A 14,656-nucleotide genomic window follows, 5' to 3' on the forward strand; every position below is an offset into this window, starting at 1 on the left:
AATACCTACACTACCAAATATCAGTGACTACTGAAGTGAAAAACCTTGTTTTTACACAGTCACTTTAAGTATTAGTTTCCACATTTAAGTATTTAAGTAGTAAATACTTGGTAGTGGCGCCTCCAGCATGTCTGTCCTCCCAGTAAAAACACACACATACACCATTAAGTCCACTCCAGGACCAGCTCGAATCTGGCACCCGCCCCAAGCACAGGTGACGGGCAGTGGAAGCCACAGACTGACCATAAGGTCTGAGGGCAGCAACTGCATTTGCTTGACTTCTGCGTTCTCTTTATCCAACACAGTGCCTAGAACACAGCAGGCCCCGAATAAATAGCTGTTAAACGAAATTTTAAGCAGAGAAAGAAAAATTTAATTCCAATCAATACTGACTTTGAATTGGAAGCTTGAATTAGATTCAAATACTTTTATTCTTAAGCATTTGTTAATATGAATAAAATCCCTTCTTCACATTAGAAAACTGAAAATTATATAAATTTTCTATACATCTACCTCTAGTTGAAGAAAAATGCCAAAACTCTGTTTTTGGTTGAACAAAATGCTAGCTGCCCTGACAGCTGAGCAAAAATATCTTCCTGCAGCAATGATAAATTAGAGACAAAGCATCTGCTTCAAAAAACTCTCAGATAAAATAACTAAATTATTCTGCTTTCTGACTGATGATAAATTCATTTGGAAAGTATACAAATGATTAGTTTAAACATATCCTGTATAGCTCATAAAACAACAACTAAATGAGTAGAAAGCTAAGGTTACCTAAACGCTACTAGTTAATGCAACTCTTGTGGAAAAAGACCAAGCTGATTCATGAGAACAAATCTAAGTCCGAATATATTCCAGTATATAGTATCATCATGTGCTCAAAAGCTGAGAAAACAGAAATGAAAATGGCTATTTTTGAAAAAATATATTTGTATGTTACTCTTTACTCCCAAATGCTCTTTATTTATACGCTTATAAATGAAAATAAATTTACAAGGACATTCTAATTTAAATTGTTTTCTTATTAAATTATGCGCAACTAAATATGAAACCATTCAGAAATTAGATATTAATTACTGAAAAAATGCAACTCGTCAATATGGCACATAGAACTATTTTTTAAAAGAACTATGCTCCTTTTCTTATCTTTTAGCTCTTTCTTGATATTAATTCTGAGTACATTGTTTCTTATAATTACTAAGAAAATAACTATATTACTTTAAACCTTCTAAATTTAGAATTACAGTGAACTATCTTCAAAAATAATTTTTCAAAATGCTAACTTATAAGATCAATGATAATAGGTGATATAAATGCATATGTGTAACTGAATATTAATTTTTAAAGATAATTTTCCTTTTAAAAGTCACTTTAGAAACCTGTCCCAATAATTTTAGAAATAATCTCTTCAGCAATTTTGTCCTCTGGGAAAAGTTAAAGCAACATGGCTTAACATTTTAAAGTGGGTGACACAGCTGATAATCTTAAACAACTGGACTCCTACTGCCTTCCCACAACTAGGAGAGGATGGAGGGGACGGGCAAGGACAAGGAGAAGACAGAGAAACACCAACGACGAGATTGTTCAAGGATTTGTAGACAGATTGGCATTTTCTTCAAGACAAAAAAAGACAAAATAAAAAAGGATAAGCTGGTTTTAATAGACTTCCGAAAAAAAGACAATTCAACAGTATTTCTCTTAAAGATAAATGGTGTTCAAAAGCATAACTGATTAAATTTTGAAGATAATATCTATGAACTTTACCATTTCTTGCATATCAATGGTTTAGTTTATCCATTCTCTCCATGCTGAGAGGAGAAGAGAATGAAAACACCAGAATTACTGCTTAGTCATTCATAAAGTTCAGGTCACATTTATTTTGTTTCAATGAAATTTTTTAAATGACCCATGATTGTAACTGCAAAATTATACTAAGATTGGATAAGGATAAAATTATCTTAAAAATCTAAGAAAAACTTAAAAGCCATATTTCAGTTCAATAAATCTAAGCATAACCTAATGTAAAATGTTAAACGTGTTATTATTCTTTTTAATTTTTTATGAGACTAAAAAGTTAATAAGAATTTTATCTAAAATTTAATGAAGAATAACAAAATTCAGAATACCAAATACAATATATTACTATTACTCATACTATTATGAATTTATTATTCTCAATTGGAATTTTAATAACTTTAAAGATTCCTTAAGCTACTAATTTTTTCTTTTTGCTTTTTGCTGAGGAAGATTGGCCCTAAGCTAAGCTCTGTTGCCAATCTTCTTCTTGTTTTTTTCTTTTCCTCCCCAAAGCTCCAGTACATAGTTGTATATCCTAGTTGTAGGTCATTCTAGTTCTTCTACTTGGGAAGACGCCACAGTATGGCTTGATGAGCAGCACATGGGTCCACCAAAGCTGAGCATGCGAACTTAACTACTTGGCCATGGGGCCGGTTCCCTTAGGCTACTATTTTTACAACTTTACTATAGAACAGATTTAAATAGACTTAAATGAATGAGATGGAAATAAACTTTTGCTTCAAGAGAATTCTGAATGTATATACCACATTAGATCGATTTATATGTGAAAAATTACAGAGAATTAGGTAACTGGTAAATCAAGCTATAAAAATAACACATTACTATAAAATAAATCCTAAAACAGTTGCATGTAGACTAAATGAATAGAAAAATAATACATTATCATCTCATATGGACATATTACAACCAATAAAAAGCAATTTCGTTCCAGGTGGAAAATACTCAGGCAACACAATTCCTCACCAATTTTATTTACATTTTCATGAAAGTGTACACAGGCGCGCACACTCACACACACATCGTTAAGTATCTTCAGGCAATTTTATTTGTATTCAAATAAACCAACATGTTAAACTAACAAACAGCTTTCTCTAAATACCAAAGACAACACTAACAAGTAAAAGCTGTTTTCCTAGTTCATTTTAAAGCTGGAATGCAACAATACTACCATCTAGTGTTCATATCAAATTAGCACTTTCAATACAAAGGTCATATTTTTATTTTGCACTTAAAAAACTGAGTGTGCACAGGTTAAATACAAATTGTCATTCCTATTGGTAAGAGTATAGTTTCGATGGATGAAGAAAAGGGGAAAAATAGAAAAAGTCACTGGGAGTTAACGGGAAGAAAAAACATACAAGGCACGTGGGAGAAACATCGTTCTTTCAGATGCGATTTCTGCCACATTTTGTTCTTAAACATGGTATATACATTACTGATTTTCTTGGATACTTTATTGACCTAGCAAATGGAAAGATCCATTCTTTAGGGCTGGATGCATCTCCCTTTGTACCCCCCATCCTTTGTATCCCAAATGGGAATCAATGATTTCACATCAAATGAACATAAATTCATTTACAGCAATGTTTTAAATATACAAAATTTATCATTTTGATTATTGCTCATGAGAAGAGATAAATAAAAAGACTGAGGTTGTTAAGGTTGACAAGAATTTAACTTCATTAAGAAATAAAGAGGGGCCAGCCCCATGGTGTAGTGGTTGAGTTCATGTGCTCCACCTTGGCAGCCCAGGGTTTGTGGGTTTGGATCCCGGGTGTGGACCTCCACACTGCTCATCAAGCCATGCTGTGGCAGCATCCCACATACAAAACAGAGGAAGACTGGCACAGATGTTAGCTCAGGGACAATCTTCCTCAAGCAAAAATAGAAAGAAAGAAAGAGGAAGATTAGCAATGGATGTTAGCTTGGGCCAATCTTCCTCACCAAAAAAAAAAAAAAAGAAAGAAAGAAAGAAAAGAGGATACATCTTGGGCCAAATTGTTTCTTAATCACATTATAGACATTGTTGAAGGCATAAAGACTGGTGTCACTGTTCATCTATCATCAGAGCAGCTGGTAGATCCCTAAATCAGAAACCTCTCGTTGTTCTTGATTGTCTATCCCTATAAACCCAGACTCACTGCTGGGAAATGCTCCACCAACGTAAGCCAGAAGACGTGAGGAACCAAGAGCAAGGTGTCAGGGGTGGTGGTGGCAGTACTCCCACCACATCACAACTACAATGACTGCCACCACTGCACCCTAACCTCAACTTTCAACTAAGCCGGTGTGACAGTTCACAACTGTGTCTTGCTTTTTCCTGGTCCCAGACCTTTGGTCATATTATCATGCCTTCCTAAATCTCTAACCTAACTAAATTCTGTCCACTGGAAATAAGATCTCAGCTAATTTGACCTATTATTTTCCTTTTTTTATTTACCTATTTTCTCACTTTTGTATAAGGGAAATGCGTGCTATGTAAATCAGAAATATTCAAAGGAAAAGAATCCCACTGTTTCTCCACAGCCCGGCCCACTTTCCACGTCCCCTGTGACGCCTCCTCTCCTCCTGCCCACCCAGAGGTCGCCTCTGCTCTACACTTCCCAGCAGCACTATCTGGCGTTCCTTTACAGCCTCACCATATTATGTCCATGTACATGTTTTATCCCCCAGAATAAATCAGAAGCCCTCTCAAAGAAAAAAAAGACATCTATGACCCTTTGTGTCGTCGCCCACAAAAGTAACTCCAGGGCACCTGAGAAGTCCAATCACGTGTGACGCAAACGCTGTGTGCTCTGTGCAGAAGCACCGTCTGCTTCACTGCCCCAGGCTTTACTCTCCAGACTCACCCGTCTCACACGAGAAAGTCACTTAACCTCTCTGAGGCTCCTTCCTTCCAAGAGAGACCCTAACACCTGCTGTCTACTTCACAGTTACTGCCACAGCAAAAGCAAAACAGAAAGCGCATGCATTATACGGAGACAGCTATTAACAAAACGTATAGTTCGATTAAAAACTACTTTAATTTCAGGACAATCCATTTAAAAAAAATATATATGGAAAAAACACCCCCGTACTACAAATTAAAACTGAATTAGATTTTTTAAATTATCAGCATTAAGGCTACCAATCTACCTATCCATCCAGCCAGTTATTTATATAACCTAACGAGTGACTAGACCAGCTTTCTTCCAGAACACAATGAATAGGTGTAATTTTCTATAAATGCTGACTTTATACAAGTCATCTAACTTCAACGTTGAGAACACTGAGAGCACAGCTAGTTTGGTTCTCAAAGACTTCTTTAAATGAAGAGTTAAGTTACCACCACACATTACATTACAAAGTCATCCATTCAGGGACCAAATTCATTTGCAGTGAATTAAAATGAAAATGCTATCACTTAAATATTTCTCAACCTAAAAACATACACATAAAACAAAACGCTCATTGCAACATCTGTGGTGACTTTGCTTTTCAAGAAATACTAGTGACATTATTTGCTTTTTCTTCTATCCCTTCATACCATGTGCTGAGTATTGTTTTTATGGACCATTTAAGAAACCTACTGTGACTACATTTTTAATAAATAGGTTTTTCTTAAAATATCAACTAAAAAAAAAAGAACCTTAACTACTTTATTAAGGAAAAGTCACGTTTCCTATTTTTATGCTACTGCTGCCATCTAGTGAAAATTTTGAGAACTTAATCATTCTGGAAAATAGAGGGTATGCATTTTAAAAAATCAAAGTATACATACCAAAGTATTTAAATCTGCAAAGTATACATACAAGGAAAAAGGATGTTATAGATTACTTTCTTACAAATAATTAAAATAAATTTTTTTCATTAAATTATATTTCAATATTGTAATTCATCAATTCAATTATGAAGCCACTTTTTAATTTAACCAGCAAAATAATTATGATCATTTAATTTAAAAATTCCTTTACTGAAAAATGAAAAATAATCCAGAAACATCAGGTTGTTTTGTCATCAAATTATAGCTGTAAATGTATTCAAATTCAGTGACTCTCGAAGATTCTATACCTGGAATTTCAATTCCTTACCAAGAACATTGTCATTATAATAGTTAAAATAGGAGTATGTGCTGACCAAAAATCTAAACGCCTGGAACTCTAGGAACCATACTGTCTGAGGAATGCCACAAAGACAAAGGTGATATATAATCACCCAGCATTAAGCTTACCTGGGAAAAGATATTTGCTGTCGCAGCAACTCTGCTGTCCACGATACTATATAATATTGCTAATAATCTGTCCAGCGGAAACGGTTTTGGTCCAAGGAGATGATTGCTTGTCTGCAAGAAAAAAGAAGATAGATTTTCTTCTCATAGCTGAACACTCACTTCCTGTATGACAAACTCCCAATAACGATATATCTACACTGTACATAGTTCCCCAAAGATGCCAAGAAATCCAACTTGCAGTCTCTACGTTAAAACTTGAACTGATATGATCACGATTTATCTTTTAACACTTTCTTCAAGATGTTCTGACCTGGCATTAACAAATATTAATTAAAGAAAAGAACTCACAAGTCACCAGCCTAGTCCTGAACACCACCCGTTTCGCTGTTGTAACAGGATGACTTAGCCAAGTCATTTGCCCAGACGGTGCACAGCCCAAACCAGGGTGCAGGTCCTAACTCCATTACCAGAACTCACTCCTCACTGCTCACCACTCCTCTTTGTGCCCCTGCCTGGAAAATGTATTGTTCAACCTTAATCATTCTAAAAAGATCCGTTATAGCAAAAGCTAGCTTAGTAAACTCGGAGAATGTTTTATCATTTGTGAATAAGCTGTCAGCCTGAAACAATACAAAATTTATTTAAAAAATTAAGAAATTGTAAAATTTCCATAGCTGTATGAAAAGTCGTACAGTACAATTACTTGCCATTAGAAAACTGCAGTGCTCCAAGTTCATTCTACTAGATAATTTTAGTAGCAAAGTACGATTTTAAGGACTCTATAATAGCAAAGGCAAATAAAATGGGAAACTATTTCTTAAAATGAGTGAATGTAAAGAAAAACACCTACTCAGAGTTACAAAATGAAGTATTTACTTCAGCTACTTATGTCTAAAAGATAGTTTAGAAATCATTTTCCAGGTCTTAAATTTTATTTGCTTTTGTCATTAAACACTTTACACATTTAGAAAAGTATAGAGTTTAATGTAATAAATATCAGTGTACCCACCACCCAATTTTATCAAGCCCAACGTTATGCAGTATGTGCAGACACAAAACAGACCACATTACAGGTAAGTGGAGGCTCCCCGCACCCCTCTCACATTCCACTCCCCCTTTTCCTCCCTTGAGGGAGCTGCCACCCAGAATTTGGTGTTTTTTCATGAAAAGGTTTTTTATTTTATTTTATTTTTTGGTGAGGAAGATTGGCCCTGAGCAAACATCTGCTGCCAGTCTTCCTCTTTTAGCTTGAGGAGGACTGTCGCTGAGCTAACATCTATGCCAATCTTCATCCATGTTATGTGGGATGCCACTAGTAAAAACTAGCTTAGAAAAACTCAGAGGATGTTTTATAATTTGTGAATAAGCTGTGGCCTGATGAATAGTGCTAGGTCTGCACCCGGGATCCAAACCTGCAAACCCTGGGCCGCTGAAGCAGAGCAAGCAAACCCAACCACTACACCACCGGGCCAGCCCCTCATGATAGGTTTTCTACTAATACTACATATGTATCCATAAGCAATAAACAGCATTGTCTGCATGATCTAAAATCTCATACAAATAACATCATCTTGGACATATCACTCTACCAAATTGCTCTTCTCCTTCAACAGGTTTCTGAAATTCATCCAGATTGATACATGTAGCTCCTGCCCATTTTTAAATACAGAACTCCATTTCATGACAAATCACTATCTGCTTTTAAAAATTCATGACCAATGATACTTTGAAGGCCAATCCTGTACACTTCTTCTTGGGCACGTGTGTGAGTTCCTCTCAGTGGGATGCGAAGCCAAAGTACAAGGCAGGGACAATGCCAAGTGTCTGCCAACACTGTTTCTTCTCGGGCGCACAGGAAGACCACATTTCTCAGTCTCCCCAGCGGGCACCTGGAGGCCATACGACCGAGTTCCAGCCGTGGACCATGGATGAAGTGATGTGAGCTACTTCCAAGCCCAACCTTTCAAACCACTGGGTTCTTTAGTCATCTTTCCCTTTAGTGGCAACTTTGGAGGCCACCATGTTTCACTCGACATCATTACAAGATGACGGAAGGCCACTCAACCCACATTCCATTGTGTCATGAGCGATATAATAAGCCTTTGGTGTGTAAAGCCACAGAGGGTTGGGGGTTTGTTTTATGCTATAGCACAGCCCAGCGTGTCCTGACCAATCAAAGCACATACACATATGCATTGACTTCATTAGATAGTGCCAAAATGCAGAACACACAGGCTCCTACTCCTCCACATCATCACCAACAGCGAGAATCATCAGAGATTTCAGTTCTGCCAACCCGAGAACGTGAAATGATATCTCACTCACTGTTGTTTAAAGCTGCATTTCTCTCATTAGTGAACGAGGCTGATAATCATGTCACATTTGTTAGACACTGAAGCTCCTTTGCATATCATTTAGCCATTAATCTATTGGATTTTTGCCTTTTCTTACTGGTTTGTATGAGTCACTAAAAATTACAGACACTCATCATTTGTCAGTTGTACGAGTTCAAGAACAGCAATCAAGATCACGGTAGCTTTGGAGTCAGAAAGTCCTGGAAGTAGACACTGGTTCTACCATATTAACTATGCAACCTTGGGCAAGTTACTGAATTTCTCTTTAATACTCAGTTTCCTCATCTAGAAAGTGAGGATAACGATAGTCACCCACATTCATCAGGTCACTGTGAAAATTAAATAAGATGATAAACAGAACTTAACAGGGCTTGGCTTGCAGATGCCCAGCAGCTTGTACTGTCATCATCATGATACACTTGTTTATGCGTTTTTTCTTTTCTAGATAAATGCCTTGAAAACAGGAAATGTTTTATTTACCTTCTTATCCCTAGCACTTGGGATGGTTAGTTAAATAAACGAATGAACAGATAACGAATGAATGAAATGTTATTAGAGGGAAGAAAGAAAAAAAATAAAGGTAAATGTTAAGATATCTAAATGGAGTTGGTGTCCCTGTCCTCATTAACAATGAGAAGTGACTTGACGTTAGGAAAATTACCTACATTCCTGAAGTGTTGGGAATAACGTGGGAGGCAATTCAGGTTGAGAGTCCCATTGTGAAAGTTGCTGATTCTTTTCTGATTTTCACTTTTGTTTTTATTGAAAGTGTTCTAGTGGCATGGAGGGCATACGCTATTTACCTTCTTCACTGACCTGGCCTTGTGTGCTACAGATGCAAACTGTTCTCACCTAGAAACGACAGCAAAGTCTGGGAAATCCCTCACTAGATTCACTGGAGCTCATCAGAGAGCGCGAAGGCCTGAGAGAACGGAGAAAGAATCGAAAAAGGGAGCCAAACAAAATACATTTTTGAGGAGATGAAAGAGAATCACAACTGATCTCAAGTTAAATCAAGAAAAATAGAGACAGGAACAGAAACCTAAGAGTTATGAGTATCTAGACCAGAAAAACTAAAACAAACAATTAAAAGAAGTTTCCTGTGGGAAATGGGACTATGGGTCAGGAGAGGAAAAAGACTTGCTTTTCCACATAAACTAATTGGCAGGTAATCTCCAACCCCACATATGCATTAGCTGAAGTAAAAAGTAAAATCTTAAAAAATCAGTGTCGGGGCCGGCCCAGTGGGCATAGCAGTTAAGTTTGTGCACTCCCCTTCGGCAGCCCAGGGTTCACTGGTTCGGATCCCGGGCGCAGACCTACACACCGCTCATCAAGCCACGCTGTGGCAGGGGTCCCACATACAAAGTAGAGGAAGATGAGCACATATGTTAGCTCAGGGCCAGTCTTCCTCAGCAAAAAGAGGAGGATTGGCAGCAGATGTTAGCTCAGGGCTAATCTTCCTCAAAAAAAACAAAAAATCAGTGTCAATTGAGGATACACAGAGAAAAAATTATACAATTGAAGACATATAACAGATTTAAAACAAGTGTTATGATAATTATTGGTGGGGTCTGCTTCTCAATGTTTGATTCCCTGATCAAATCGAGAGCTTCATGAGGGCAGAGGCCACAGCTATTTTGTTCTCCACTACACCCATGGCATCTAGCAGAGGGCTTGGCATAAGGTAAACATTCAGTCAAGATTTCAGGAAGAGAGGGAACAAAAACATAAAAAAACAAGTAAGTGTTCACAGGGGGCCTTCAGTTAAGCTCAGACTTTAAAACGATATGAACCGAAGACAAAAGAGACTACTACAAAAGTCAAATCTGTGAGGACAACGTCAGAGGAACTAGAGTTCATCCAGACTTGAGACATCTTCGTGACGTCTGCTCACGTGGTTCCCTCCGTCAAGACTGCCCTTCTCCCAGACTCGGACAAACCCACTCACTCCACAAGGACCGTCTAAAGTGCCAGCTTGTTCACAGTTTCACCCAGCACTCATGCATCTCCCTCCTCAAAATTCTTCAATGACTTTCTCTGTCTAAAGAGTAACACCTAAAATTCTTAGCTTTATGTTCCTTCTTTAACTTTCTTCATCCATTCATTCAATGTATTCATCTGTTCAAAAAACACCCACGAAATACCACCAAGTGCTGAGGTACAGAGGTGAAAAGATGGGCTTCCTTCCCTTAAGGAACTGGTGAGTTAGACAATTTGGCCTCAAATGACTTCTCTCTGAAACTCCCCATATACTCCAGTCAACTATATTTCATTATTTCTTTTATATACCCTACAATTCCTCACCTCTGCTTCTTAGCATACCTCATTTCCTCAACTGGGACATCCTCCTCTCCCATCTCTGCATGCCCAACCCTTACCACTCCTGAGTGCCCACTGAGATGCAAGCCCTACCACAAATCATCCCCTGACCACCCCAGCAAGGAGTACTCTCTCCCATTTATCCTTTAGGACCCAAAGCAGCCACACATATAGAAATAGGGTACACAATCGATGGCCTGCCTATGGTGGAGAGCCTAATCAGAGATGTCCCAGTGGAGGGGCATACTAAAAAACCTTCCCATGCCAAGCAAATGGACTTGGTAAGGATAATTCCCTGCTAAACTCTGGCTCTGTGTGAAGGGAGGAAAAAGCCTTCGCTGAGAATTTTAACTAGAAGCTGGGGCTAATGCTAACGCGGGGGCATAATCCACAATATCTTAGTGGTATGGAAACCCCCAGGCTGAGAACTGAATTTCAAATGGTCCCAGGTTACTGGTGTTCCTAAGTGACCACACAGAAGTAAACGTAAAAGCTTTCTAAAGGAACACCCTCAGGCCTCAAAAACTCCAGAGACTAAGTTCAGCCAACAATCAAAAATAACAAAATGTTCAGGAAACAAGGCATCATGTGCATGAGTCAGCAAAAACAGAAATGTGGGATTAGCCTGACAAGGACTTCTGATACTGGGATATAAGGTGCAGAATATAAAATAGGTATTTTTATGTTAAAGAGAAATATGACTAGGAAAAATATTAAAGTGACCAGACAGACCTGAAATGAACCAGCAAAACTTCTAAAGATTACTGAAATTACAAAGTTGATACAAAGAGCAGAACAGATAAAGCTGAAGAGAAAACTGGAACACAGAACTGAAGAAATCACCAGAACACAGCACACAAAGGGAACGAGGAACGTGAAAGACTCTGAGACAGGGTGGAGAAGTTCTGTCATATGTCTGATCAGTGTCTCAGGAGGACGAACTGGAAAGGCCAACAACCGAGGATTTGCCAGACGTGAATAAAGGCATCATTATTCAAATTCAGGAAGCAAAACTAATCCCAAGGAAAAGGAAACTCAATCCCAGATACACCCCAGTGATACTGTACAAACACCAAAGGGAAAGAAGAGAACCTGGAAGCAGCCACAGGAAACACAGACAGAAGAACAGACCAACGGCAGATTTCCCAGGAGCCACAATAAAGCCAGAAGACAGTAAAGAACGTCTTCAAAGTCCTGAGAACACTCTCAATTTAGAAGTTTAGCCAGTGCAAAACCGTTTTTAGGAAGGAGAGCGAGAAACAAACCACGGCTTCTAGAGTGCAAAGTCGACGGGTCAAATGTCTCCCTCTTCTGAGAAGCAGGGCGGTTCAGACGTACAAGCGGACAGGTGATTCAACAGCCTAAACGCTCGTCTCCCCAACTTCAGCCTCGCCCACAGCCCTCCCTTCCAAGGTACTTAGAGCCTCTAACCCCTAAGCTTGTCCAGACTCCTCAGCTCACATCAGCTTGCTTCAGGGGTTAGGTTTCAGCCTTCCCTGTCTGCTTGGGCACCTGCCTATCCACTACGCAAGTCCAAAATTTGCAGGTCTCTCATCTGCCTAGGCCTTAACAGTTTACCTTTCTAATTTCTCCAATGTCATTCTTGTGGGTGTTTCAAAGGGGAAAAGAGGAAAATCATCTGTGTTTAATTAAAAAATTCCAGGGTGATCTTTTTCATCTATTAATTCACTAAAAAAAAAAAAACTGTGTCAACTCACTTTCATCTCTATTACCAGCTCACTGCAACTGAATTCTATCACTGCATTCAAAATAACAAAATACAACCACAACATTATAATGACACCATTATCAATACAAATAACTGCCTATATACAAATGACTAATTATGCATTTATCCACTGCCTGTAGTATCCTAAATTCATAAGCTTTTCCCATTAGAAAATGTAAATACCTTTTCATGTTTCTTCAGGAAGTTGGTTTTCTTGATTTTCCCATGATGCTGCAATTAAGGAAAATAATTTAAGATTAAAAAGAGATAGTACTCCACAAAAACAGAAAACATTATTTGTCTAAACATAGCACACATAATACTAACTTATTTTAGTATTATATTTTAGGCTGATTTGATTTAGATTTTGATTGTACACAAGATTACTTTTGCACGTAAAGAAAGGTTTTAAAATAAAATAGTGGTACTTCCTAAAAGAACTTGTTACATGATTTATGACAGCATATTTATTTCTATAAAAACAAAACTTTCAAAAATAAATGGGTTTTTATTCATCCCTTAAGGCAGGCTGTCAATTCACATAGAAAACACTGAGAGCATTTAGTTAAGCACTTGAGATCAGCAGTGGGGGAAAAAGACCAAATGTAGTCCTTGCCCTCATGAAACTAAAGACCAGTGGGAGAGAGAGGCCAAAAAAAAAAAAAATTTATTATAAATACATTTAATAATAAATCAAATTCTGTATTATTTTTTCAAAAAGAAAACAACTCTAAAATGGGATTTCTCCCGCTAACGTACATACAAAGAGGCTCCTGAATGTTCTGGATAATAATGTATGAAGTACATGACACCACAGTGTGAGCTTTAGAATAAAGGCATTACCATCCTTAAATTATTTCCATCTCTCATACCTTATTTACGTATTTTTTAAACCTAGAATTGTTACTTAAGGTACACCTGAACTCTTCTGTGAGACTACCCATGTCTCCCCGTCAGGCTGCGATCTTAATTTACAGCCTTTAGAGAATGAGTCCTAAATACATATTTAGCCATCTCTTATTCTAATCTCTGCCTCTTAGAAATTTAGAGATGTTCAGAAATTTCAAAATATTCCTGGGATCTTCAAAAATGAAGCGAAAAGAAGCAATAAGTACCTTAAGGAAGAACCTCTTGTCAGTTCTTGCTGGATTGTATGAAGCGAGGTACGCAGCAATCAGAATAAACTTAGAGTAATATGGAAGCTCCACGTGAGTATATGCCGAGAGACCTATGCAACAACATGCTTTTATGAAGGCATTTAGTAGCCTACCATTAGATTTTCAGTATCTTTTATCTTTTCTCACTTGTCTTTACACTTCTATACAGTGCTCTCTAGTCAAAGTGACCTGCTCCCTGAGCTTCAAGTGTCATGATAATGATGGCAGCCGCGAATGTTATTATTGAGAAGCTCTGCTCGCTCTACTGTTTTTGTTTGGCTCCTCCTATTCTGAGGTCTAAATCCTACCCACCCTGCCCCTCAATGCCACACCCTCCGTTAACCCTTCCCCAGCGTGCCCCTACCACACCAAAATAGAGAAGTCTGTCTACCATGAATTCCGACTTTGTGTATTTTACTTATGGCCCATCTAACTTAGACCTTACGTTAACAGTTAACTATACATAAATATTTCTTAGAAAGCTATACTGTTTGCTGAAGGAGTCATATCTAATATATTTTTCTGCATCCCTACAGTACCTTGCACAAAGGAAATAATTCAATAAATGGATCAATGAAACAAGAGAGGCAGTGAAGCAGCGTGCATTCTTACCAGAAGGGAAGAAGGAACCTGGTAATTACTGAACATCTAGTATGTGTAAGACACTGTGCTGTCCTCACTTAAGCATCTCCGAATCTCTGCAGTAACTTAAATCTAGAAATTTTCCCATTTTAGATCAAGGCTGAATTAGGCCCAAGGTCACACAGTTAGGGAGTAGTGCAGACCAATTATTAAAGTTTTTCTAACTCCAGCATCTACTTCTTTCCATTCTAACACGGAACTAAACATCGCTTGTATAGCATCTCAAGCACTTAGAAACCAAGAGACAAAAAAAATCTCAACACCACTTCATTTCATACCACTTTCCCAACCACTAGCCACTGATCTATTTTCAAACTAAGAATATTTTAGATACTCACTTATTTTTTTAAAAAAGTAAATGTAGTTCTATTGGGCTAAATCCAAAATAATAATTTCTTTAAAGAAAACAAAAGGGGCCGGG

The 14,656-nt window shown here is 37.7% G+C and overlaps 1 protein-coding gene across 7 annotated transcripts in view; it reads right to left on the reverse strand.

Annotated features, from left to right (window-relative positions):
• Positions 1-14,656, reverse strand: part of ORC5 (origin recognition complex subunit 5) — a 126,508-nt gene that overhangs the window by 74,508 nt on the left and 37,344 nt on the right. For all 7 annotated transcript variants that reach the window (XR_006889912.1, XM_046670640.1, XM_046670644.1 and 4 more), the window contains 3 exons: positions 13,552-13,664; positions 12,620-12,667; positions 6,032-6,142 (listed from right to left, as the gene is read on the reverse strand). Coding sequence is in view for 6 of the 7 variants with exons in the window: in XM_046670640.1 (XP_046526596.1) it covers positions 6,032-6,142; positions 12,620-12,667; positions 13,552-13,664 (272 nt within the window). In the remaining variant the exon portion in view is untranslated. The remainder of the gene's footprint in view (positions 1-6,031; positions 6,143-12,619; positions 12,668-13,551; positions 13,665-14,656) is intronic.

The sequence above is a fragment of the Equus quagga genome, chromosome 8 (genome assembly GCF_021613505.1).
Source record: "Equus quagga isolate Etosha38 chromosome 8, UCLA_HA_Equagga_1.0, whole genome shotgun sequence".
Lineage (NCBI taxonomy): Eukaryota > Metazoa > Chordata > Mammalia > Perissodactyla > Equidae > Equus > Equus quagga.